Below are 27,548 nucleotides of genomic sequence, written 5' to 3'. Positions count from 1 at the left end.
GGCAGGGGCCTCTCCTCCTCTTCTTGCCTTCAGGACTTCCAGACCTCACAACTGCAGAAAAGGTGACAAATTAAAAAGGAATAGCAAAAAAAAATAATAATCCTCACACTTGAGACTCCATCCAAGCTGGGTGCTCAGAGTCACCAGGAGCACATTCAGTCACTGAACTACTGTGTCATCTCAGAGCAGCCCAGCTGACAGGCCCCACAGCACCTGCTTTGAGCATTTTCAGTGTCAGCAAATCCAGTCTTGGCCTTCCATCTGTCTCTTAGGGGGCTATAACCCTGCCACATCCAGAAAACTGAGTGCCAGCTGGCACAAGTCATTTGCAGCAGGGCTGTCTTATGTAGTCCATGGATGTTAGCACAGAGTATTTCCACAGTACAAAAGCAGGCACTGCCCATGCAAACGCCACGGCTTGAGCACATTCTCCACCTCAAAAGTATCTCAGAGCATCTATTTGAAGGCCTGAATCCCTCCTCAGTTTTATATCCAACCATGTAATAAGATCATCTTTAAGGCATTTTGTGAAGGCACTGCCCCTTCTTCAGCCATTCTGTTACTTGATGCTTCAAAGGACTTTGAAGTCCTTTGTGGAACAACCATCAGGTGGCAACGGTCCAGGCTCTCGAATGGCATCATTGATCCAAGACACAAAACAACTGGAAGATATTTTAACTAAAGCCTTTTATTCTATACAACTGTGAAGCATCATTTACCCTTCTGGCATTGCAGACTCTTTTTGTCAATCTTTCCAGAAACTGTGTATTGGGATGGTTAGAAAGGGGGAAAAAAAAAGGGGGGGGGCAGGGGGGGGGAGAAAACAGAAAGGGGAAAAAAAAGTGGGGAAAGAAAAGGAAAAAATAAAAGGAAAAAATAAAAGGAAAAAAAGAAAGAAAATAAAAGAAACAAAAATTACAACCTTGACTGATTTCAAACAAAGTTCCTGGGAGCAATTCCAATGTATACAATGGGACAGCAGGACAACCAGAACAAAACCAACCAAACAATGCCTCTTGAAACAAGTGTAGACCCTTGCTGTTAATAAATACAAGTCAGAACAATTTCTCAATGAAAGTTACCAGTTCTGGTTAACTATTTCAGTCACAAATACCAATACAAATGTGCAGCTGGGGCACAGCTGTGTCAAACTGAGCAATACACAGAAATGGGGATTAGAAACTGAAAATGCCTCAAAAGACAGGGACAAGACATGCCAGCTTAGCGCTGAGCCACGCTTTCTGTTTAAGCCGTGAGTTTGTGTGGCTGGGTTCAAGAGTGCAGAAGGTAATGACCTGACTTATTTTCTTCTTAAATAAAATAGGATGAAAAATATTTTCCTTTTTTTGTTTGACCAATACAATCCCAGTAAGACAATTTATTGGGAATTCCTTTAGGCCTCAACCTAAATCTTGATAGCAAGATACAGGAAGGGCAAGAGCGTATGTCTCCTGAAGAAACTCGAGTAATATACTGCCCTTTGAAGGCACTTGTGCTTCTGCTTCGGACAAGAGTCATTTTTACACCATTGGTTTAACGAGGATTTTGTAATATGTTCTGGCTACAAAGGGGTTTCTGGGACAGCCCCACCTTTATCTCCTGAAAAGCCAAAATGCCTTTCCCCCCCTCCCCCCCCCCCCAATAAGTTAACCTCTATAAAAGACTATTAGGAGTCTATGACAGTCACAGAGTTCTAGAAAGAGCAGTGTAAAGAAGATCCCACGTCAGTCTGTAACAAAAGAATAACTGCGTACAAAACGTTGGGAAAGAAGAGCCAACTATTTTGGTATCGTGAATATGGAATCTGCTGAGAAGTTTCTAAGGTTTTTAAACATGAAACAGAAGAAGGTATTTTTCAGAATGGTTTGAACATAATGTCAATGTCATTTTGGAGCACGGTCACCAAAAATCAAACTAGTGTGTCTTGCGAACACCTAAGGGCACAGTGCAGGAAGTAGTCGGATGTGTATCTAAAACCAACCAACCAAGCAAGCTCTCTTTAACTGCTGCAAAGCATGTTCACTCTGTTATGATGCACAGCATCACTGGACTGACCCTGCTACAATATTTATCTAGTGTTCTCGTTTGCATCTTACCATGTTTCTAACGCTAACCCTTCCTGTGCAATTAAATGGGTTGATTCATTCACAAAGGGTCTGTTTGCTGTTGGGTTTCTTCTCCCAGTTTCTCCTATGTGGCAGAAAGGTTTGAGTAACCTGTGAGAAATCACTGCAGGAACTTGATGAATGGAATGTACTAAAAAATAGCTGGTGTGCGGTTCCGAATGATATTGTGAACGCAACGATTAATATGGCCAAAACGGTTTCATACCAAGCACGAGCAGATGAGGATATTATGTGGTGGAAAAACAAGGAGCAAAAAGGAGGAAGCAAAAGTCTGCACTGGATTATCATCTGTTCTCTGTACACCTCACACAACACGAACCACTCGGGGACTTCCCATCTCACTGGCTGAGACTACGAGAGACTTTGAAGTCATATAGATTTTTTTTTCCTCTATATTACAGATTTATTAGTCACTTCAATTAAATGTATACTTTCCATCCATACTGAGTCATTAGAAGTCTCATCTACCTTAGGGGTTCAGTGGGCTTCTATAGTACTACTCTTGGAACCAGTACAGTATGGTCAAGTACATAAGTAACCATTTGGGTCCAGCACTGCCTTCACGTCGATTTCTGGCGATAATGAAGCGTCAGATCGCCGCCACTCTTCCAAATGAAGTGCTTTACAGTTCGAAGGTCCATATTTGGATCCAAAACCTAAAGAGGAAAAAGTCCTTTTTTTTATTCCACTGATCTGCTAGACTGACAGAAATGTAGAGGTAGAGCACTCTGGTTTGTGTGTATGGCTGAACTGACAGCAAAGATCACAGGATGTCAGGGGTTGGAAGAGACCCAAAGAAATCATTGAGTCCAAACTCCCCTGCCAGAGCAGGACCATACAATCTAGCTCAGGTCACAGAGGAGCACATCCAGACATCTCCAGCGAAGGAGACTCCACAACCTCTCGGAAAAGGCTCAGATTTTTCAACTAGCAAGTAAACCTGAGGCATTACTCAAAGATTTTAGCAATGTACCATTGAACTTCACATACTAGCACCCACTTTGATATTTTATCTTCGTGCACTTAGTACACTTTCTAGACAATTCACAATTTTGGATATTCTGCTAGAAACATGCAATTCAAAACACTCCCAAAATGCTAGAGATAGAGCTCTATGGGATCATGTTCAGCCTATTTGTTGAGTGTAAGTAATCCTCTAAAGGCTTCTAGTCAGTCCCAATTCCACAGCCATACTGTGTAAACATTGTGATCCAGCTGTCTGCCGCTGTCTGAACTTGTGTCAGCAGTAAGTTAACACGATGTCAAAACATTTACTTACATTTCAAGGTAACAGATCATTGGTGGCATAGAGATAGAACAATGTGAAGCCCAGCATTCAGAAATTCATAACTGATTCACTGCTAGACATTGGTTTTGTTTGCAGTCTAAACCTGTGGAGTAACTTACCTGGTCCTGGCACAGAAGTTCAATCTTCTCCTCTGCTAGCACAGCAATGTCCTCCTCTTTCTCTTGCTCTCCTGCTTTTTCATTATTGGAAGAGCTAGTTGTCTGAGACTCATTATCCAAGTTAATGATCTTCTCATACACGTGTTCCATCACTTTTCTCACCTGAAGCATGTCACTTGCTGACAATCGATCTCTATACAAAGGTAAGCAAAGTTTGGCAGGAAAAAAACCTTGAGAAACTGTATTTCTCTTCACATTATCTTCATCTGTAGCAAAGTGCACAGATTACCTTAGAAGTTTAATAGTAAATTATCAGGTTCATCGACAACAAGATGATAACAGCTATTTATCCAAAGAGTCACACAACAGGGACTCAGGAAAGTGCCAAGATATTCAAAAGACTGAATTAAAAATCAGAAGCCTCATCCCTGGAGGTTTTTCAAGGCCAGGTTGGATGTGGCTCTGAGCAACCTGATCTAGCATGAGGTGTCCCTGCCCAAGGCAGAGGGGCTGGAACTAGATGATCCTTGAGGTCCCTTCCAACCCTAACAATTCTATGATTCTATGAAGAGTACTGTACACAACCCCCACTCGTTCAACAGCAAAAGGATTATTAAGAGGACAGAGGATATTGAGCAATGAAAGAAGTCAGAATATGCTATTCACTCTACATCAGCAGAATTCTAAAGTGAAAACCAGCAGCAGTTTCCCCACAAAGTACAAAAACACCCTGTGAAGTGCCTCCTTCACAAACTGTCTCTGATATGAAGACCCCAGTACGAATTGAAGTGGAAAGACCAAATACTGTTGTAAATAAATGGAAGGCATGGCGTCTGTGACCCTAACTTTCTGTCTGAGGGTCTGCATTGATTTCTAACCTCTGCAGCTCCCAGTTAATGCAGCAGGCAGACAGAAATACTAAATTTCAGCATTTAGTTCTTGGACATCTGTCAGCATAAACTTAAGCAACTGCCTGTTGCATTCTGGTATAATTCAGTGCTTCTGAGTAATGCTGCTTAAATCATAGAATCATAGAATCAGTCAGGGTTGGAAGAGACCACAAGGATCATCTAGTTCCAACCCCCCTGCCATGGGCAGGGACACCTCACACTAGATCTGGCTGGCCAGAGCCTCATCCAGCCTGCTCTTAAACACCTCCGAGGGATGGGGCCTCAACCACCTCCCTGGACAACCCATTCCAGGGCTTCACCACTCTCATGGGGAAGAACTTCCTCCTCACATCCAGCCTGAATCTCCCCACCTCCAGCTTCATTCCATTCCCCCTAGTCCTATCACTACCTGAGATCCTGAGAAGTCCCTCCCCAGCCTTCTTGTAGGGCCCCTTCAGATACTGGAAGGCCACAATAAGGTCAGCTCTGAGCCTTCTTTTCTCCAGACCGAACAGCCCCAACTCTTTCAGTCTGTCCTCATAGGAGAGGTGCTCCAGCCCTCTGCTCATCCTCGTGGCCCTTCTCTGGACACCTTCCAGCACCTCCATATCCCTCTTGTAATAGAGGCTCAATGGGCAAATGACTCAAACTTGGGAAATTCATCAATTCATCAAGCACAAAGCTTGCAATTCTCTGCAGGTCTGAGAGGCAAATATGCATTACTTACTTTTTGAGAGTTTTTGCCCCTGATGATGAGTGAGGCTGGAGGTAGAAGGGAATCTTATTGAACTTGGGCATATTTTTCTAGGAGGAAACAAATTTGCAAAGCATTAATTTAGGATAAACTCTAATCAGCTCCTGCTTCCACCAGCTGGTATCTGAAGTATGTTCAGCTTCTAATTATCAAAAACCAAGAGAGATTCTTAATCAACATCACCACCACAGCCAACTTTCAAATTACTCACACTGCTGAAATGCTTCAATTTAGATGATGCACAGATCAGCCAGCTTGTGAATATAAATTATCATGTATTTCAAAGGAAATTAGATAGCATCAGAAGATTGTAGAGCATTCTCTGTTCCTGAGCTCCACACTGAAAAAAGGATACCAAGGATGCAGAGTGCTTTGAATTCCTCTTCTAAAGACTCTCTGTCAAAATGAAAATGCCTTAAATGGACACAGCAAAGAATAAAGCACCTCGAACGGTCTTGAATATAGACCTTGTGAGCACTTCTTTTAAATACAAACAGAGCTAAACTTTAAAATGTGACTTCAGGTGCCCTACAGTTAAAAAAAATGGTAGTTTACCTTAAAAAGCCCAACAAAACATGCAGACCCACACAGATGATACTTACATCCACAGTGATGTCAATGACCCATTGTGGCACAGTTTCATTAAGAAGCATAGACTCCGTTTCACCACCCGAATCCCGACACAATAACCTAAGACACAGGGAAATAACCTCTGTGAATCAAAACAATTATTGTAATGTGCATTAAAAAGCTTTCAGGAGAGGACCAGCCCTTTTAATGGGCAGAGAGCTTGAGCTTGGTTAGCTGGCTCTTCACATCAACAAACTTACTGGGGAAATGATCAAGTGTTTTTTTGTTAAGGACTAGAAAAAGTAGCTGCAGGAAGAAGATTAATCTCTGGAGCAGAAACAGGAAGAAGTATCTCAAGAGACTATAAACTGTGGCATAGAGAAATTAGAACAACTTTGCTTGTGCATTGTGTATGTGTTGTGCTGGAGGACAAAACTGTCAGGAGAAGGGGAATGGCACCTGGAATAAAGCAGCTCTTTTCTGCTTGGGAAAAATAAGCTTTGCCTGTAAAGCATCTGCTAACCCCTCACCAAATGGAAAAGACAGAGCCAGTGTTAAGAAGTGGTACATAAAACACTGATACAAAACCAGAGAGAATTTCATAAATTGCCATTAACTATTTTGTCACAGAGTCCTGCAAGCTACCTTTTAGGTCCAACAAGCATGGCTTGCATCCTCCAATGACATCTTTTTTGTGTTCTTTTGAGAACAAGCTTAAGATCCACCAGCACAGTATGGATGCCAATATTAAGCTCCAGCTACAATGTAGATACATTGATAGATACTGCAGAAAAAGCCATCACTTCTCAAAGCTGTTTTACTGACCAATTCATGGACTGAAAGTTACATAGCTTTTTGGAGCTATTCAGCCTGGGAAACAAAACCAACAAATCTGCCATCTCCCACCCCTCAAATTTAAAAGCCACTTTGTCAGTAAACATCAAATGTTTCAAAGCATTCAAAAGCCTGGCATTTGATTTGCAGCACTACTAAACTGTCTCTTACGTATCATATATCACAGTTAGGCTTTTCAATGTAGAATTAAAAGAAATAGAAGGGTAAACAGGATGTACACATTACAACACAGAACCCATGTTCTAACCTTCTAGACCCTTCTAATGGGTCACCAGCTATAATTTTGGGAGCAGAAACCAACTCTCTAGTGAGCAAGATCTCCTGAGTCATTAATGCTCAAAAACCAGCACACCAGACACACAAGAGAAGTTCTACAAGAATCTGAAGCAGAAAAATTTCCTTCTAAACTGAAGTTCAGTTAATCAGTTTGCAGGAAGAGGATGCCCCCATCCCTAAAAGACCTCAAAGCTATGACATGTAACTAACAATATACCACACCTTTTGGTCTTCAAACTCACCTACACTGTTGGACAATGCAAAACTTTCACTAACAGCTGCTTACGTTGCCTGTTAAGGGCATGACTTGAATATTCAGTACAGAATGGATGCAGGTATCACATTCTGAAAACACTTCTGCCTGCATAAAGGAAGTGAGTATTTACAGTCACTGAAATTATGCCCTTGTGTTTTTATACCTGAACAAAGTGCGTCCTCCAGCCTCACCAAAAATAACTGGTGTATGTGGTGGCACTTGGAAATATCCATTCCCCTTCTGGACTCTGTTCTCCTGCTCACCATTCACTGTTGGAAAAAAAACAACAAGAAGAAAATGATGAGACTGCACTAGGCCTTAAAACTGGGCACATACAGAAAGTGTCTTTTCCACCTACAGCTAATGTATTTCCTATTAATAAAATCATAAGATTCATAACACCCCCCCCCCCAATTTCCAACACATACCAAGTGTATAAAAAGGAACACTATGAGACTAAGTACAATCAGTACAGGTTTTTGGAAGGCCAACTTCAAAGGCCTTTGAGAAAAAGGAAACAGAGCTCATGTGTCAAAACCTGATTACCAGTTTTCTCCAGTTTCTTGTTACTTTTAAACAGGAAACTGAAGACTGATTATGTAGTGAATAGTCTAAATATTCCACTAATCCACAACACTTCACAGACACAAGAATGCACCATGAGTGTCAGAACAATACACAAGCCTGAGATGTATACATTTCTTAATGTATTGTCTGGCTCTCATGTTGCTGACTGCCAATACACAGAAGTAAGAGAATCAACAACTCTATCCAGGAAAATCTTCCAAGTGCTGCAACCCTCCATGAAACCACTTTTGAAAGAAGAAATTAACTAACTCTTGGCACAGCCTTTGTCACAAAATAGCATGGCATTGCTGAACTTACAGCTTCCTTAATTAGATTTATCTGTAGAAAGACATTTCTTCATTGTCATAGACAAGACTCTCATCTGGGCTGAATTAATTTCAAAGTAATCCACAAACTTAGGAGTTACACAGTCTCTTCTCTTTGACCAAATGTTTTTTCATAGCTGTGCTTTTTATCTCATGCCTGATTAGACTTAGCATTATTACCTGGAAACACCACTCTAACCTGCTTTTATTTAAACCTACCCCATTGAATACTTTGTTTTCCAATAAATCTGTCTTTTATTTTATGCTGTTCATGATACCTAGAAACAAACTGGAATGATAGCAAGAGCATATTGGCAAATGTTGAATAACTGAACTGCTGCTCTCAGCTGTCATGATCTAGGCTGTTTCTTTTCCAAGTCAAGCCTTAGTTTTGCCAGTAACTGTTGTTCATTAAGGCATCATGGTTCTGTAACTTCAAAATCATCTATTCACCTCTTTTTATTTTTTTACAGACTGGTGTTTTTAAGCTTTTTGCTGATACTTTTACAAGAAAGCTACTCAGCAGATTTTGGTGTAAGGAAAGTTTGAAAGCACTTTAAAGAGCAGTCTATAATAAATACAACGATAGGTGAAAGACAGAGAGACAAGTTGCATCTATTAACAAAAAGACAGAATGTATGAACAAGTCCTAAAAAAGGAAAAGACTCAAATACTAACCATGATTTATTTCATTTTCTTCTTCATCCATTGGATTGATATGTGTCCTAGGCCAATATTCCAGAAGTGCTTGTAGCAGAAGACCTCCAAGGTTTACTGTCAAGACACAGTGAGGTAGAACTTCAGTTACACAAAAACTTCTGGCATCACAATATTCTGCATTTCAGCCCCAGCTGAACACTGTCCCAAAAGCCTGAGAATCTCTGTTCCCTAGATGAACTATTTATGGGCACCCTCTCAGAGCTATATGTTACTAACTTTCAGAAAAAGCTGATTTTAGAATCAATACTGTTGGATCACTCACTTGCAATCACAGTCTCAGGATTAAGCAATAGTTCCAAGTTTAGGAATACAACTTTGTGTTGTTTTGTTAATATTCAAGAATATTACTTTGGTTTAAACCCAAGTTAAATAGAAAACTTGGATATGACTGAAATGTTCCAGAAAACCACCCAAACATTCTTACTTCAGGATCTCTGCAGAGTTCAGCCTCAAGAAAATAAGCCTTAAAATTCAACCAGCTATTGATGTACATGGACTGGAATACTTTGAAACATACACACTGGAATTTCACAGAATCACCAAGGTTGGAAGAGACCTCAAAGATCATCAAGTCCAACCTGCCACCACAGACCTCATGACTAAACCATGGCACCAAGTGCCATGTCCAATCCCCTCTTGAACACCTCCAGGGATGGTGACTCCACCACCTCCCTGGGCAGCACATTCCAATGGCTAACAACTCTCTCTGGGAAGAACTCTCTCCTCACCTCCAGCCTAAACTTCCCATGGCACAGCTTGAGACTGTGTCCTCTTGTTCTGGTTTACTTCTGTGTCTCAATAAAACACTAATATTAGCTAAAACTTACATTTTGGGTCAGAACCATCTGGACTGCTAAATCCAGCATCCTTTGCTGACACCCAGGCTGCAAAGCAGTCACTTTCATCCAAAGTAATTGTCAGCATCTGTTGGATAAAGAGCACCAGGGAAGAGGAATGCAATAGTTGTTTTGTATTAAACTAAGTCTATACATTCATTTTGTTCATACTTAGCTGGGAAGACAAAGCAAGGAATTTCCAAACACACGATAGAACACTTTGTTTTACCAAACTGTATTAATTAATAATTGGTGCTGGTGGATTTAACCTCAACATAACAGAACAAAAAAATAAGAAGAAAAACACTAGACAATTGTTACTGAGATTATTAGCAACTGATGCAAGATCTGATACTCTGCTTCAAAATAAATCTCACCCATCAGATATACGATGATGGTTCTTCAAAGGTTGTAACACACTAAATCCTTTGTGACTAAACAGTACATGAAAATACAGGAAATGTGATAATTAAAACACTAAATGAAGGAGTTGTATCTCACCCCAGTTTTCAAATCTACTGAGAACCAGTTTGGCACATACACCATTTTAAATCTCTTCTTAATTTCTTCTTCAAAATCTACTTTCCCCAGGTCTTCCACTTTACAGGCCTGGATACCAAAAGAAATAAGTTATTAAATTCTGAGTCTTAAGTGATATTAAAACCTCAACTCTTCTACTTCACTTTCACACACACTTGGAATGATTTCTCCATGAGTACTGACTGCAACCCAGAAATGCAAAAGTCAAAGGTTGAAATTTTTCTGAGAAAAATGGAACAGCAGTTTATGGGGCAAGTAATTTATGTATTACTTATTTCTGAGGTACTGGAATCAAGCTGGTGGAGAGGTATGGAAGTATTAGTTCATACAAACAAAACCCAATTTTCCCTACCACTGAGTAAATAACTGTTGTCTAGCATCCTGTGTCCTCCTTCTCCCTCCCAGTGTCAGTATTTCAGTACAATTTGAGGTAAATGAAGACACCAATACTTCACTGAAGTCAGGCACAACAAGAGGTCAGCCTCATGACAGGGCAAAGATGCAGAAAAGCTCAGCAATGCTCCCTCCCCTTTCAAAAAGCAATCTTTGCAGTACATTTTGAGACAGAAAACTACCTTTTTTTCTACTGCAGGCATTTCACAGACTAAAAAAAGACACAAATGCATTAAAAAGTGCAAAACAATTAATCATCCAACAGCAGAGGCTTGATCCAAAATGTCATACTTACCTTCAAGACATCCCAGTATGCCACGTTGTTATTTGTGTCTTTGGTTAATATGTGTCTCTTGTCATTAAGAATGTGGCACTGAATGATACTAGCACCCCCTGGCAAACAAACAAGAATGAAGGTGATGATTTTTTTTTCCCTTCTAATACTACATTAAGCTCTAGAGTACAATATGTGACTGTTCTCTTGTTTCACTACTTTATGCAAGAGTGTTTAAACACTACTCTAACACTAGACAGATGGCAAGCACGTTGTTTCAGTGGAAATCACATTATCAAGTTGAGCTACTCTTAAAGACCCACCATTATCTGCTAATGGTAACAGATTTTCTAAGGAAAACAACTGGTTTCTGATTTTCTGGAAAAAAACTCTTTACCTTTTATAACTTGGTCAGGCTGTGTACACAGGGGTGGTATAGGATTGGTACAATCATTATCATAATCTCCAGATGCTCTGAAGTTATGAATTCCCTTCAAAGTCTAAAGAAAGAAACAAAATGACTCATTCACGATCAGTCTAAACACTTGGCTTTTACCTGTGAGTAACAACTGCCAGTTCATGCTGCTACTTAGATGTGAACAGTCCAGTTCTGATTGAGGTAAATTATTTCTAAAGGCAGCATAAACAGGCAAAGAAAGCACTTCAGAGCTTCATGTTTTTTGATCAATTTCCAATATTAGTATTTTATGAGTTGTTTTTTTTTTAAAGAAAGCTTACAGGTATACATTTCAATCACACACTCCTTATACACCTACATGTTCCTAAGCAAGGCACAGTCACATTGCATGCAACAGTTCAACACTTTCCAAACCAAGACTGCAAATTCCATGACTACTTAATTGAATTCAGAGTGTAAAATCTATCACTTACCCATTTATTCACAGAGGATTTAGTTGTTGCAACCCAAATTGCTGGAGGAGGATCAGCTGATCTATCAAGTTCCATCTAAACAACGAAACCACAGACACTTTCAGGCATGCTTAACTTCATTTTCCATTATTCAATTAATATTTGCTCTGTGTAGACCTGCTGTCACACTTGGATCTACCTCAGAAACAGCACAATTTCCAGTTGGGTAAAGAAACACAAAGTTTAAATAGAAATGTAACTAAGCTGCAATTTTTGAAACTCCAGAGAAACTGTTTCAAATATTCAAATAAATCCTGGACATGGGCAGCAGGTGTAATGTGTCTAAATACCCAGTATTTAAAGTTGCTGTCTAGCAAGATGCAATTTTCCCTAATGGACAATTTGATGAGTTCAACATTTTCTCAATTACTTTGCATTTAGATACTTCACACAGTTAAAGAAAGAACATAAGAAGTTCTGTGCTAATTAAAAAGAAGAACTGTATACACTTGGCTCTGCTGTTATATTTCCTAGACAGTAACAAATCACTGCTGATATTGGAGACCCCTTCTGATCTTTGTTCAGCTGACAGTAGCTTTCTTCCCATTTTGAACTGAAATTGCTCAGATTCTACATGTTGAATGCTACATTAATATATCCAGGATTTTATCTGAGAATGCTAAGGAAGGAAAGCCAGATTTGCTTACACAATGGTATACATTTCAATCACACACTCCTTATACACCTAAGCCATGTCATTTAAGGACACTGAGATACCTGAACGTGTCCAGAGAAGGGCAGCAAAGCTCCTAAGAGGTCTCGAGCACAAGCCCTAAGATGAGAGACTGAGGGAGCTGGGGTTGGTTAGCCTGGAGAGGAGGAGGCTCAGGGGAGACCTTATTGCTCTCTACAACTACCTGAAGAGAGACTGTAGCCAGGCAGAAGTTGGTCTCTTCTCCCAGGCAACCAGCACCAGAACAAGAGGACACAGTCTCAAGCTGTGCCAGGGGAGGTTTAGGCTGGAGGTTAGGAAGAAATTCTACACAGAGAGAGCGAATGCCCATTGGAATGGGCTGCCCAGGGAGGTGGTGGAGTCACCATCACTGGAGGTGTTTAGGAGAAGACTTGATAGGGTGCTTGGTTGCATGGTTTAGTTGATTAGGTGGTGTTGGATAATAGGTTGGATGCAATGATCTCAAAGGTCTTTTCCAACCTGGTCTATTCCATTCCATTCCATTCCATTCCATTCCATTCCATTCCATTCCATTCCATTCCATTCCATTCCATTCCAAAGTTTCCATCCATGTAGACAGACAAAAGCCATCTGGACATGGCCCCAGGCAATCAGCTTTCGGTGCCTTGCTTGAGCAGGGGGCGTGGACCAGATGACTTTGAGAGTCACTTCCAACCTCACCCATTCTGTGACTGCCTGAATGAAACTGGATTTACCTTAAGGACTGGGGCCTTTTCTTCACAGATAAGCACACGGATATCAGGATTCCGTAAATCTGTACAATAGATCTTCCTGTCTCTTCCCCCTGAATAAACGTGAGTGAAGGCTTCATTGACCTGCAGAGCCCAGACACCTTCGTCGTGGACACGGTACGTGGCTATGCATCTCTGCTGCCCAAGGGACCACAGGCGGATGGTCCCATCAGAGCTGCCTGAAAGACACTGAGCAACAACCATCATACTTAAAGCAGGTACTTAAGTCTTTGAAAACATGTTTGTTTGGTTTTTTCCATAAAGAGCTTTCACAGTTCTTATGGTTCTATTTTGTTTTCCATTAAGACTGGCAGTCAACAATTCTTATCACCATTTTCAGCCATTTTGAAGTAAACCACCCCCTCCATAACTAGGTGGGCCTGTAACAAATCAGAGCCTTCACCCAGCACTCTCCCTCCTTCAAAGACTAAATATCTGTAAGATACTTGGTTCAGCTACCTTCTGTAATCTATGGCGTAAAATAATTATACTGAAATAGATTAACTATAAATGGGTAGGTTCAGATTGGATGTTAAGAAGAAGCTCTTGACCAGGAGGGTGGTGAGACACTGGCACAGATTGCCCAGGGAGGTGGTGGAGGCCTCATCCCTGGAGGTTTTTAAGGCAGGGTTGGACGTGGCTCTGAGCAACCTGGTCTAGTGTGAGGCATCCCTGCCCATGGCAGGGGGGTTGGAACTGGCTGATCCTTGAGGTCCCTTCCAACCCTAACAATCCTATGATTCTATGATTAATGACATTCTGTGAAGAGCCTTTGTCTCAGGTTACAGCACATACCTGGGTGCCATCTCTGTTCAACAACAAAGCTTTTACATTGTCCGTGTGCCCTTTGAGTTTCATTAGTTTTGCACAAGTTCTTGGATCCCACACCCTTAGAACCTATGCAAACAGACATTGGATAACTGGCATTAACATCATTCTTCCCAGCAATGCATTTTCTCTACAGAAAATGAAGTTCTTTCTGAATAGATTGACACCAATTCCAAACACACAGACCTCCATCACCAGAATGATACTTTATGAGAACAAGACAGACGTAACTAGATCTTAGGCACTTCTAATAATCAAATGTGATTTTCTTCTCAAGATTTTCATTTCATTTGCCCTGGCTTTTTCTGTCTTCTTATGAAATTAAAGAATGGAAGTGACTGGAATGCTCTCAGATGATTCACTGATGTATCTGTACCCCATATTCATTTTTAAATTGACCTAGAAATAAAATACTCCCAAAGTCAGATCAGGTAAACAAAAAACAAACCAACAAAAAAACCCAACACAACCCCCACAAAATCAAACAAAAGAAAGAAAGAAACAAACAAACCACCAAAAACCCACACAAAACACCACCCCATGAGCTCTACCAAACAAACAGAAAACCCCACAAAATAAATAATAACAAAAAAACTTGCAGGAGACTTCAGGGTATTTCCCTTTCCTTTACAACAAAGAGCACGGGCTGTCTCTTGGGAACACTTGAACTTCTTCAGCTCACTTCATTTCCTAACTCCTGCAGGGATCTTATAAATTCCTAGCAGCACTTCTTCCTTGCCCAAGGCAACTGCTTCAGTTTTTATAACCATTTGAATAATGTGCCCCCAAAATCAGAGCTCTTGTGGTGAAATGTAATCATCTCTGATAGTCAGAAGGTTACACAAGATGATCTGATTGTCTCCTCTGTGAATTAACACTACATGGAGATCTAAACAACTTCAAACTGAGGCAGGTATTTGTATCCTACACTTACACAATCCCCTGAAATGTCTACCCTCACTATTAAAAACACAAAAGCTACTGCAGGCATGACATTGAAATGTCTCTTTACTGAGCTGTGAACTGAAGTGGAATGAGCCTTACCAGATTTTTGCTTACCTTTTCAGTGGACCCTGATACAATAACTGTTCCCATTTGATTCATTGCAAGGCTGTAGATAGAGTCTTTGTTCCCACTCAGGGAAGAAGCTATTTCAAAATAAAATTTACATTTTCAACTTTAATACTGCAAATTGAAAAACATATGTATTCATTCAAAAATGCTCTTTTAGGGTATTTTAGTGCCCTTTGGTTCGGGAAAATAGTGCCACTCCACTCCAAAAATAATTAACTACTGTAGACAGCATAGTGCTAGGGTTACACACATCCCAATTCTTAGCCTACTGCTACATAAAAACAAAGTAACACCTCAGAGTTATGGTCATTACAATCCTGGTGTCCTTTTGACACCACAATTCAGTGGCAGGACCATCAGCATACTCCTGCTCTTCACAATTACTTTATCAGAGAATGATACTTCTGTGTGGCCTTGTAATACACAGCATTTGGGTTTTAAGTGCAGAGATTTTTCTTCCAAGCCAAGTAGCACTGAAATTCCACATGATACATTAAAGGCTCCTCTCTTAGTTCAGCAGAGATGCATTACTGAAGTTACACTGCAGAGCTAAAATGTGCTACTTGAACACAGATGCTATCTCTGTGTTTGTGAAAACCATATGGCAACTCCTTCCCATCACAGCTAGCATCAGAGCTGTGGAATTCAGTACCATCTAATCCACTTTTAGACAAGCTAAAGTATCAATCCTTCAACCAGGAAAAGCACACACATAGCAAATGAAAATCATCTATTCAGAGAGCACCACTGAAGTATTTGACCAAGCCTCAAAACTGTACAATCAGTATGCCAGAAAGGCTGAAAATAGCAGCACCTCTTGCCAGCAAAGATGTGAAACTCTGTATAATGATTTATGTATATTATGGAAATTAGTTTCTAACACAGTATTTCATAACATAAATAATGTCATAAATGTTTTATCACAGCAAAAGAATTATGCAGCTTTACTTAAGGGTCCTCCTAACCACTAGCTATGGCTAGCCAAAGGTAAACTTTCAAATTAAATCTATTACTATTTGTAGCCAAAATAAAGTGATAGGCTTCCACTGTCCCCAGACAATAGCTGAAGGCAAAAAAGCTGAACTGAAAACTCTTGAAGGTTTGCACACTGTTCAACAACCATAATGATTTATGAAAGGATAATGTACAGAGCTATCACAAAGAATGGAAGAGAGAATCTTAAGTGTACAGGAGCAAAACTCATGCCAGAAGTAAAGCTCTTCTGGAAGGGACTACCTTTCAAAAGCCAAGTCTCTCCACTTAATTTAAATTGTGGCTATTGTTGATTGAGCCTCTTTAAAAATTGGCTTCCTTTTAAAGCCTGGTTTGTGACATTGCTTCCCCTGTAATCAGATAGGAAATTAATGCACAAGAGCAATCTTATTTGCACTCTGAAAAAAAAAAATCAATATTGTTTGAAAGGACTGAGGAAAACTAGCATACATCTGAGACTCTGATACTGTTTAAACAAGGATCAAACATCAAGTATTAAATGTAAGATCAGTCACTTAAAACGCTATTTTTCCAACCTGCCTACAAGCAGCAAAATAGAGTGTGGCCAAAATGGACCTCATTCTGAAAAATATATTGCTAAATAGCCAATACAAACCAGGATGTTGATGGAGCAATCAAATCTAACTGAACTTGAAGATTGGTGTCATACTTCCCAGAAGAGAAACTGAACTGGCTCTATCCTGACAATTCTAAGCAAGCTATGCAGGAATTGTTCTATGGGAAAGTATCCCATGATTTACTATAATGTTCTTATTGGGATAGATAAGCAGGCCAGACCACTTCTTAAAAGATGCTGATAGCATTAAGGATTAACTCTGATAATCTGTGGACAGTTACCCCTTGCATTCTAATATCTAAGCAGTGAGTTAGATCTCGCTAGTGTGCTATTGCTTACATCTCAGTACTTCACACTTCTTTTAAATTCAAATTTATCTAGTAACTTACTTCTTCTGACAGGTAAGAGTTGATAAATGCATCCAATTCTGCTTTTAGAAGCTGTGCTGCACCTTTTGTATAAATGAAACAACCCTCAAAAACCAACAAAAATGCCCTGACAAATAACCCGAGGGAAAATTTCTAGGAGAGGTTTAGTTGAGGAGCAAAAAACTTCTGAAACCCAAGTTCTAGCAAGTTTCAGAGAATACCAGCACACTATATTTCAGGAGTAAATGTTCAAAGAGACTCTAGTCTAGGCTGCTCTCTAGTCTAAATGCTGTGACTGTTGGCTGCTCCAGATTTTCAGCTATTATGTAACACAACAAACGGACCGAGTACATGCTAACATCACCTTACAATTTCCTGTACATCTTTTGTGTGTAGTCAGAAACAAGTATCTGTAGTTTTAAATGGATCTCACACAAGATGCAACTCAATCAAATCCATTGCATTTGCCTTCCCTCCCCAGGTACCTACTTGTTACGGTGTTATTTGAGGCAGTCAGTGCTGTTAAAGTATTTACATCCCAGAGGAATATCTGTCTGTCCAGGCCGGCAGATGCCACCAGCTCCTTATCTTTTGCGTACGCCAAGGCTTTGACATAATCCTACAATAAAGCAAATTTAACAACCTGAATCAACAATGTTATCTATGTGAAATCCACACCTTAACATTGAAAAGATTGTCAGTGGTAAGATACAGGGTTTACTGATAATGTTCTTCACCTTATGCGTCCTTAGTGTCGACATGCAAAACCCCTTATGCGCGTTCCACACCTTCACAGTTGTATCTGAAGAAGCAGATATCACTACATTGGAAAGAATAAAGAGGGAACTTCAGTGGCATATGTGTTACTTGAAAGCATTTTGCACTACACTGATTTTCTTTCCACAAAGATCAAAAGACTCATTTAATTGCACATTGACACTTTCATTAAAACATTTCCTGCTACTGTATAGAATTTGCAATGTGCATCACAACTGAATTGTACGTGCTAGGAGCAGATGGAAAAGAACTAAAGCAGCAGCTAAAATATTTTTATGCACAATTTCTGAATGCTGTAGTTTAAGTATACTTACATGTTTTACCATTGCAGCAGAGCACAATGTCGTTTACCCAATCTGTGTGATGCTCCATAGATGCTATATAGGGGTCTTGCTGCAAATTAAGGGAAAAAAGGGTTTATAAGATCTCATGACAAATGAAAAAGACTGTGATTATCAGATCCTGTTGTGATAGTTTCCTCAGCTTTCCAATGGATCAAAAGTTGCCCAATGCAGTCTCACTTGAAGTCACTATTCCAGAACCATACAGGTATGTAAGATACCACAGAGCGAGCAGTATCAGAATGATCTTCCTATCAGAATAATTGGCAGCTGTTAAGACACAGAATCAGAAATACACCTGTAGGCAGCTTACTAGTTTCATAACTTGGAAAAGAAGTAGGTTTAGACATAGGAATCCTCTCATAACTCACCTTGTGCTGATTGACACTCCATATCCTTATAATAGAGTCTCGCCCTGCTGTGAAGAGTCTGTTTAACGCTGGATCCAGCTGAAGTGCATTCACCCCATTTCGGTTATACTTCTCCACTTCATCTCTAATCACATAGGACACCTAAAACACATTTAAAAAATCCAATTGTGGCATTAAGATATTGACTTGGCCATAAAATCCTAACATCTTATTTCACCTTTGTGAGGTTCTTGGGTAGAAAATATTAGGAGCTTTGCAAGCATTAAGTCTGTCAGTTTGAGAGTTACCAAAACCACCTCAGTCATTTTCCCCCTCCTGCTGAAAATGGGGAAGAACCATAGAGAAGAGATTAGCAGAGAGAACTGGAGCCCAAAGGATACTTTAATCATTACAACTCAAGCTTAGATGCAGAGAACCCTTAGTTCAAATTCCCTGCTCTGCACAAACATTCTGGGTGATCTTAGACAACACACAGAGTTTGTGTTACAAATCTTAAGTAGGCTTCATAGTTTCTGTAGCTGGGATGACAGTACTTCCAGACTCACTAGGGAGAGGATATGGTCACTAAGGACTACAAAGCACTGAGAAGCCAGAGAAACAAATTCTAGCTATGTATTTCAGGAATCACTATTACTCTGAAGCCAGTTTTTAAAACACTACCTACTTGCTAATATAATAAGAACAACCAACAAATATTTACTGCTCTTGCAGTCAAATTATTCCCCTAGTTTCTTTCCTTCTGCATCTGACAGCACCCTGCACAGAGATTATTTCATTGTTTTGTTCAGAAACACCAAAAAAGATTCAAGGAGACATACTGAAAAGGCTATAACACAATTAAAAGTTGCTGCAGTTTTTTCAGATCTGCCCCATTCACACTGTGCTGCATCCCTCCTGACCACAGGGTTTCTGCATTGCTCTGAAGAAAGCCCTCCCACTTAGAGAAAAGGGAGGGAGGTTGCCAGCTATGTCTCTTCCCAGATTCTGTAAAACATAATCAGGGCAACAAAGGAAAATTTTAGGCTTGGTATAATCCAATCTGCTCACAGCAGGAATCATTTGGATACATAAGTACCAGTGTTTTGACAACATTTTCAAGCAGTAGTCTGGGGCTAGAAATCTGCAAGCAATTTTTCACTCCAATAACAGCATTCTAGCAGTATAAAGAGAATGTTTTCCAGAGCAGGTCTCAGTTATGCAAAAAACCCCCCCCGAAAACTGAACAAAACATTCAGTGGTGCTTATCTTTTACAATGTCTCAGGTTTTATAGCAAAAGAACTGGCAAGTCCATTTGAAGAATTGGGGGATGGGGCAACACCTCAACAGAATTATTCCATTCCAGTGCAGAACAGTAAGAGAACTGATGCTTCTGGAAAGCATACATCCAGTCTTATTCTTCATTTTATAACTACAGCTCTAATGACCAACACTGAAGGATCAAAATTGAGAGCCTCCTGAATCCTTCTGCTTTAATATACTGCATTACTGTTCCACAAGTGCTTTACTACATTTATGATGTTATATTCCAATGTTCTTAAAGCACTTCTGGCTCACAGTCTTTGCCAGCCACTCATAGTTCTTGTAGAGTCACTGTTCTTTCTCCCAATTTCAGACTGTGTCCCAGTTTCCAACACTCTTGGTTTCTCTCATGCACTCCACTCATCCATAATATTTTTGCAATTCATGCTCAAGTCTCCACCTACACACAGCCTCAGAGATGTTACTGAGAGAACACACCATGGACAACAGCAAGAAACAATAAGTGTGAGCAGGTATCACAAGTTAAAGGAATTAAAAACCTAAAGATCAGTAGATCAAATTTGATGTTAGTTCCTAGGGAAAACAAACTCCCCCTGAAAGTGTCAGGTTTGAGATTGGTAGGAGTCCCTCAGTTCTCCAAATTGCTAGAAGGATGTATTTTGACAAATTACATGAGATTTAACACACCTAAGTGCAACCCCATGCAGTGCTACAGGCTGGGGTCAGAATGGCTGGAGAGCAGCCAGGCAGAAAGGGACCTGGGGGTCCTGGTTGATAGTAGGCTGAACATGAGCCAGCAGGTGCCCAGGTGGCCAAGAAGGCTAATGGCATCATGGCCTGTGTCAGGAACAGTTTGGCCAGCAGGAACAGGGAAGTCATTGTGCCCCTGTACTCAGCACTGGTTAGGCCACACCTTGAGTACTGTGTCCAGTTCTGGGGCCCCTGAATTTAAGAAGGACATTGAGACACTTGAATGTGTGCAAAGAAGGGCAACAAAGCTGGGGAGAGGTCGGGAGCACAAGCCCTACGAGGAGAGGCTGAGGGAGCTGGGGTTGGTTAGCCTGGAGAAGAGGAGGCTCAGGGGGGACCTTATTGCTCTCTACAACTACCTGAAGGGAGGTTGTAGCCAGGTGGGGGTTGGTCTCTTCTCCCAGGCAACCAGCACCAGAACAAGAGGACACAGTCTCAAGCTGCACCAGGGGAGATTTAGGCTGGATGTTAGGAAGAAATTCTTCACAGAAAGAGAGACTGGCCATTGGAATGTGCTGCCCAGGGAGGTGGTGGAGTCACCATCACTGGAAGCGTTTAAAAAGAGATTGGATGAGGCACTTAGTGCCATGGTTTAGTTGATTAGATGGTGTTGGGTGATAGGTTGGACTTGATGATCTTGAAGGTCTTTTCCAAGCTGGTTAATTCTGTATCCTCAATTTTTTGGGTTTGCTCACCTTCTGTCAGCCACCTCCCATATTTATTATAGTTTCAGGTATAATATACAGCTCTTTATTCCACTCATAAATAAAACTGTCAAAGTACGTTACCCACCCAAGCATTTTAAGGAGCTTTTTGCTCATCATAATGTGATTTCTTTAGTTTGCAGGAGTTCAAGTAAAGAACAGCCATAAATAACTGCATTTAAAATGCAGAAAAAAGCAAACAGTGGCTTACTTCAGTAAATAAGGTACAGTTCATGTATGATTGATACTTTCACAGGACTGCAGAAATTGAGACTCATATTTCTCTGTTCATCACAGAATTAGTTCCTTAATTTCTTAAAATGCAATGGATAAAACACTTTCATGTTAAAATGAAGTAAATATTGTTCTCAAAATAGAAACAAGCAGTGTAAAAAGCTCATCTAGATTAGAAGTAGTAATTTTCACTTCTTTCTACAATGGAATTTGCATTAACTTAAATTGCCATCTAGAAGGCCCTTGAAACTGAGGCTGTTGGCTCAACTGGGTGCTGGTCTTCCATCATTAAAAGACAGGACCAGGGAAGACTGACAACTGTTTCCCACTGCCACAGCTCTCTGTTGTATAAGGAATAGGTAAGGATCATTTCCTGCATGTCATGGGAAGAAACTGTGACAGCTGTTTTTCAAGGGTAGAGGTGACTTTAATCCAAACTAAAATGTGCTGCTTAAAATTCTTTTATTTCTAGTACTTAAAGGAGAAAGAAGAAAATGACTTTGGAGTCAGCATGTTTATTTGATACCACATCAACATTTCAAATGAATACTCCTATTTGAACAGTTATTGAACTTTTTGTGAAGAGAGTATTATTTGAAAATGATGACTATGGCACAAAAATGAACTCTTCACTTCCCACTGTAAGCCTAAAGACATTCTAGCAACTGTCAGCTGCTTACACTGAAAATACTTAATCCATTTCTTCTCATTCAAAACAAGAAGTGTTAAAGAGTCCATCCCTTGCAAACCAGTCATTCAGAATGAAATAAACATCTTGTGTACTCAAAAAACTGGAACAAGACACGCAGAATATGTGGACAAACTAAAAATAACCTCACTAGACATTTGCTGTACACCATGAAGAACCCTTAAGACAAAGAGGTGCAACACCAGAAGCATCCAGGCTTGTGTTCAAATACATTAATTATATATTAACACAGAGGGACAAATTAAGGGTTCCATAAAATCTGTTAAAAGGGTGTTGAAATGACTTTCTTAACACAGGGAACTTCAAGTGGATCAATAAAAGCAACAGCTTGAAAAACGGGTCAGTGCCAACTGCACGAGGTTCAACAAGACAAAGAGCAAGGTCCTGCATCTGGGTCAGCCCAATGCCAGGCACAAATCCAGGCTGAGTGCAGAGTGGGTTGAGAGAAGCTCTGAAGAAACACTCGGATGCATTGACTGATGAGAAGCTCACCAAGAGTGGGCAGAGCACTCATGCAGCCCAGCAGGCAGGTTGTATCCTGGGCTGGACCAAGAGGAGTGTGGCCAGAAGGTCAAGAGAGGTGATTCTGCCCCTTTGCTTTTGTGACTGCATCCAGTTCTGGTGTCCCCATCATAAGAAGGACACAGAACACTTGGAGTGAGTCCAGAGAAGGGCCGCAAAGATGATTCAAGAGCTGGAACACCTCTGCTATGAAAACAGACTCAGGGAGCTGCAATTATTCAGCCTAGAGAAGACTCTGGAGTCTCCAATACCTGAAGGCATCCTACAGGAAGGCTGTAGAGGCTACTTTTCATAAGGGTGTCTAGCAATAGGTCAAAGGGGAATGGTTTTAAGCTGAGGGACAGCAGGTTTAGACTGAATCTCAGGAAGAAGTTCTTCAGTATGAGGGTGATGATACTCTGGAATAGGTTGATCAGGGAAATTGTGGATGCCTCTCCCCTGGGAGTGTTTAAAGCCAGGCTGGATAAGGCCTTGAGCAGCCAAGTTTAGTTGAGAGGCATCCCTGCCCATAGCTTTGTGTGCTGAATTGTTGACAGTGACTTTATCTTTGGGGGTCTTACATAGTCATTAAAATCCTGATCCTTTTAGGGTACTGAATCCCATCAATTCCTGATAATGAGGGCACACAGTACCACCTTGTAACGTTTGTGTACTGCTGCAGTGAAAGATTCTTTTTCATTATGAGAGTTTATAAAAGCTACAGCAGTATAAAAGTAAAAGGTCTTGGTCATTATTAAAATATGTCATATCCCACAAATCTTACCCCTCCCAGACCATCATGGCAATAAAATGACTGATCTCTACCACAGCCATTATTATCTTTGTGGTTTTGCAACTGACTCCAAATTGGAGCACTGAACAAAACAGTAATGTGCTCTCAGCCTGCCCTCTTTGCAGTGGATGCCAGTTGGTGCTGAAGTTCTGACTTCCTGGTGACCTTTGCAGTCTTCTCCATGTGCAATGGAGCGATGCAGATGTGCATGCTGCGGGTCAGGGTTCAATTTTACCACAGCAATTTCTTCTCAGCTTAAAGCCTTGTGCTGCGACCTTGCTTAGATCTGTTTGTGTACACACATACCTGTACTGTTACTGTATTTACCAATAGTTCTAATATTTTAATACTCAGTAACTCACCAAAAAAACCTCACTTCCTTGTTTGTAAGCAAAGAAAAATTTCAGAGACAAATGTTATTGTGAGCAGTCATTGGAAGCACTCCAGCAGGGGCAGCTGCTTTAAGCCACCTGCTGAAAAATGGTTTCATCTTGACTGATTTCACAGCAATGTATCCGAAAGCTACATCATCTGGACAACTGCTTCTCATCACATAGCACTGTCTGACATACCTCTGCATCCCCATTCCCTTCCCCAAACCAGACAACTTCACTACTGCAGCCTTGAGACGTGCATAGCAAAGCTTAAGAAACACCAACAGACTGCCACTGGACATTTCAAATGCCTGCTTTACATTTAAATAATTAAGCTGCTTATATTTTTATGCATGGAATTTATTTTGAGGCCTAGAGCATCTATTCTGATTCAACCCTTAGAAACATACAATTACATGCAGAAATACCCTAAACTGAGTATTTCGGATGGTTCTGCTTATATGTAAAGCAGGTTGGATCCGAGATAATAATAGCTCTACTTTCCATAAACTTCAACCAGCTCTCCTCTTGCCATGGAAGGAATCAGGTTCTTCCATGCCTGAGAGGTAATTTTTTAAACAGCTTCTTCCCCCTGCCACAGAGGTTTGGGAGAAATTCCTCCTTCAAACTCTCTCTAAAGCTTGAGGTAGCAGCACCCTAAATTCCCAGCCACTGGGAAGCCAAACAAATCATTAGTGGTTTTACCTTTCCATCAGCAGTTGATGGATACAATAGCCACTTAAAATTCCATTACATGAAGAAAATCCTTTCTGTAACCAATTAGGTGAAGTAATAAGAGCTTAAGAAAATGCCTGCCTTCCACCCAAGGCTTTACACTGATAATATAAGCAAAGTTATTCTTTGCAGATCTAGACTTACAATGTACTTACTGGTTGAGACAGATCAGCATGGCGAAAAAAAGCAATAATGAGAGTGGAGAAGACGACATCATAAACTAGCACAAATCTACCTGTAAATACAAGCTCAGGAGCTAAGTAATGCTTCAAAAAGGAATGCAGTAGTAAAAAAAGGAAACAATGAACTCTTTGACGCAGGTGGCTGTCAGGGAAGTACTACTTTATAAAGAGGCAGAACTACATCAAAGTAATACCGAGTTATCATCAAACCCCCCTCCTTAGGAGAGCAACCTGCAAAAACTTGTTTATGGAACAGACAATGAAATCAAAGGGATAGAATAATTTGGATTCTTTTTATTTTTAAGAATGTCAGAGGATTTTTTTTTTTTTTTTAATTTTTTTTTTAGGACAAGGGAATTCTTTCTACAGTATTGATTGCTTCCTTTAACCACAAGGCCATAAAAACACACAACTTCCTCTGTGTGATAAAACACAAAAGGTCTGTTCAAACCCAAACCCCCACCTCTGTCTGGAAGGATTCTACTGCTATTTTGGTCTTGATCAATATTGCTTTGGATCACAGTGGACAGAGATGAAACTTGCACTTGCCACTGAAGGTAGGCAGCTCTGCACATTGATAAAGCATTAAATCTTTTCCATAGTGAAAGCTATGGAAAGCTTACTTTCCTTTGAAAGTAAGAATGTTTAAAATGCTGGTAGTACCATGAACAAGAGCAAAAACAAACAAACAAAAAAGGTGAGGACTATAACAAAACCATCTTCATGACTTTTGCTGTTAAAAAAAGGATTGATTCCGACGCAGTAATTCCAGTCGCTACCCAGACTACAATAGTGTACCAGTAACTACAGGTAAGTTCACACCAGGAGGTCCGATCGCCTCTCAGGTGAGCTTAGAAAGTTTACACCCATCGGGCTGCCTAGGCTACAGTCATCCTTTAAGTAACGCTGACCGGAGATGGAAGGGGCAGATGGGCGGTGTGGTGCAGTTCTGTCCTCTCCGGACCTGGGAACCTGACCCCGATCGGCAGCAATCAGCACTTCTCTCTAGGCCGGCCAGGCCGCGGTGCCAAGGGCAGCCACTCGTCCCCTCCACGGACGTGATCGAAGTTGGTAGAGGGGCACCGGGGGCGCGTGGGGTGTCTCCCCTTCAACTCAGGGTTGCCAGGAAAAGGAAGGAGGCGACTGCGTTGCCATAGAAACCCCCAATCGTTGCTCCCCCCTAGCTGAGAGCAACCGCTGCCGCAGCCCCTCAAGCCAGGGCGGCAGCACTCCCGAGGGGAACCTTCCCCTGTCTGGTGCCCTTCCGCCCCGCCACCTGTCCCCCACCACCACCCCTGCCCGCGGATCCCACCCCCGCCACCGCCCCTCTCGGGCCGCGCGATCCGCCTCGCCACTGCAAACTGTCCTCCTCTCCCAGGCCAGGCCGTGCCAGGATCAGGCTCTGCCAGGGCAGCGCCCCTCGACAGCCCCCACCGGGCCCTTCTTCGCCCTCACCTGCACTTTCCGCCGCCCCGCCGTGTTCTGCCGATGATGCGCCGCCATCTTGCATGTTGACACTCTGATGTCATTTCCGAGGAGGGAGAGCCGGCCCGGAAGTCCCGCCCCCTCCCGCGGCGAGCCCGCGCAGCGCGGAGCGGTCACCGCTGGCGGCGTTGCCAGGGGGACGGGGGTGCGCCCCGGGTCTCCCTGCCTGGGGCGTACTGCGCGAAGCAAAGAGCTGGGGGTCTTGTCTTTGTCTGTGCTACTGTTTATGGGTTCTCCTCTCCTTGTGGTGTCCCGGGGTCCATGTTTTCACCCAGCGGGCCGGGCCGGCGGAGTAAGGTCGCTTGTGCTGTGTGGGGGGGGCCTCCTCAGAGCAGGAGAATTCAGACAAGGTTGGCACTGGGTGCTCCAGCTCAAAGCCTGAGGCTGAGTGTGGTGGGCAGCGCTTTTGAAGTGCTGGCGGCTGTGTACGTGCCCTTTGAGTACCCAGATCCACCCTCTTCTTTTTAAAGGTCTGTGGTGTTGGTCAAATGTTTAAAAGCAGCATCCTGCCTTTAAAGTGTGTGAGGCTCCCACAACTGAACAGAGGAGCGAAAACTCATCTGCCTTCCCCAGACGACCAGGGAAGATTGTATTCTTTCCTAATAGTGTTACATTGGCCTAATAAATAACAGTATTCCTGAACATGATCCTGTGGTGGTATGAAATTCCAAACTGTTTTCCACAGATGCTCCCTGCTCCCCTCCCCCAATTCCCAAATATCTCTTTGACACTTAAACTATTAATGCAAAAAGTGTGCAGGACTAACTTCTTGGCAAACCTTTTTATTGCACTGGTTGCTTCATTTTGGTAGAACAGTACAGATGCTAATAGTTATTAGTGGGGGAAAAAAGTTGCTCTAACAGGAAAAAATAAATGTGTAAAGAGATAAAGGAAAAAGATTCAGGTATTCATGTTCATTGCTGGTTGCAGTGGTAAGCAGAAGGCATAAATGACCATTTTTTTTGCTAATGTAAGCTTTGCTTATTTTGACACACATTTTCTAGCATTGCTGGATGCATGGTGTCCTCATCACAGTTAAAGTATGATTCTTAAATGGGGTCTGCCTTGACCAAAGTTCTTCCTTAACTGCATTATTTCTACTATTTCATCTTGTTACAGCAGTGGGAAGCATATGATTTAAGGCATCTCCTAAGAGAGATGTGAAATGTGCCTATTGTTAATAAATTTCCTTCTTCTTTTCTTTTTTTCTTTGCCAAAGACAAAAGTTAATGCTCATTTTGTTCAGTCTGGTTGTGCACTGGCTTCAGGCTAATGGTAGCTGTCAAAGTATTTCAGCTGCTCTCATGCATAAAGTATGTAATTTTATTGGATTCTGGACTGGTGAA

The 27,548-nt window shown here is 41.3% G+C and overlaps 1 protein-coding gene across 1 annotated transcript; it reads right to left on the bottom strand.

The window, feature by feature from the left end:
• Positions 1 to 1,869: 1,869 nt before the first annotated feature.
• WDR48 (WD repeat domain 48) lies at positions 1,870 to 26,235 on the bottom strand. The gene is made up of 19 exons (XM_009902811.2): positions 26,173 to 26,235; positions 18,475 to 18,615; positions 18,077 to 18,155; positions 17,723 to 17,805; positions 17,475 to 17,604; positions 15,033 to 15,121; positions 13,941 to 14,042; positions 13,110 to 13,334; positions 11,682 to 11,756; positions 11,188 to 11,290; positions 10,812 to 10,909; positions 10,085 to 10,192; positions 9,575 to 9,671; positions 8,706 to 8,801; positions 7,298 to 7,403; positions 5,780 to 5,867; positions 5,151 to 5,227; positions 3,534 to 3,726; positions 1,870 to 2,782 (listed from the first exon to the last, which is right to left on the bottom strand). The coding sequence occupies exons 1-19, from the start codon at positions 26,218 to 26,220 to the stop codon at positions 2,687 to 2,689; spliced, it is 2,034 nt and encodes a 677-aa protein (XP_009901113.1). The 5' UTR covers positions 26,221 to 26,235; the 3' UTR covers positions 1,870 to 2,686.
• Between the last annotated feature and the right edge of the window lie 1,313 nt (positions 26,236 to 27,548).

The sequence above is a fragment of the Dryobates pubescens genome, chromosome 21 (assembly GCF_014839835.1).
Source record: "Dryobates pubescens isolate bDryPub1 chromosome 21, bDryPub1.pri, whole genome shotgun sequence".
Taxonomy (NCBI): domain Eukaryota; kingdom Metazoa; phylum Chordata; class Aves; order Piciformes; family Picidae; genus Dryobates; species Dryobates pubescens.
This window is presented reverse-complemented; position numbering and strand designations above follow the sequence as displayed.

What these genes read in the sequence shown, in the direction of transcription:
- WDR48 (XM_009902811.2), bottom strand. Translation starts at nt 26,220, where the DNA reads ATGGCGGCGCATCATCGGCAGAACACGGCGGGGCGGCGGAAAGTGCAG. An exon ending in TCATTGACATCACTGTGGAT is followed by an intron (nt 5,228 to 5,779) that starts GTAAGTATCATC and finishes GTTTCCTCCTAG; the next exon opens with AAAAATATGCCCAAGTTCAA. An exon ending in GGGGCAAAAACTCTCAAAAA is followed by an intron (nt 3,727 to 5,150) that starts GTAAGTAATGCA and finishes ACCTTTGTATAG; the next exon opens with AGATCGATTGTCAGCAAGTG.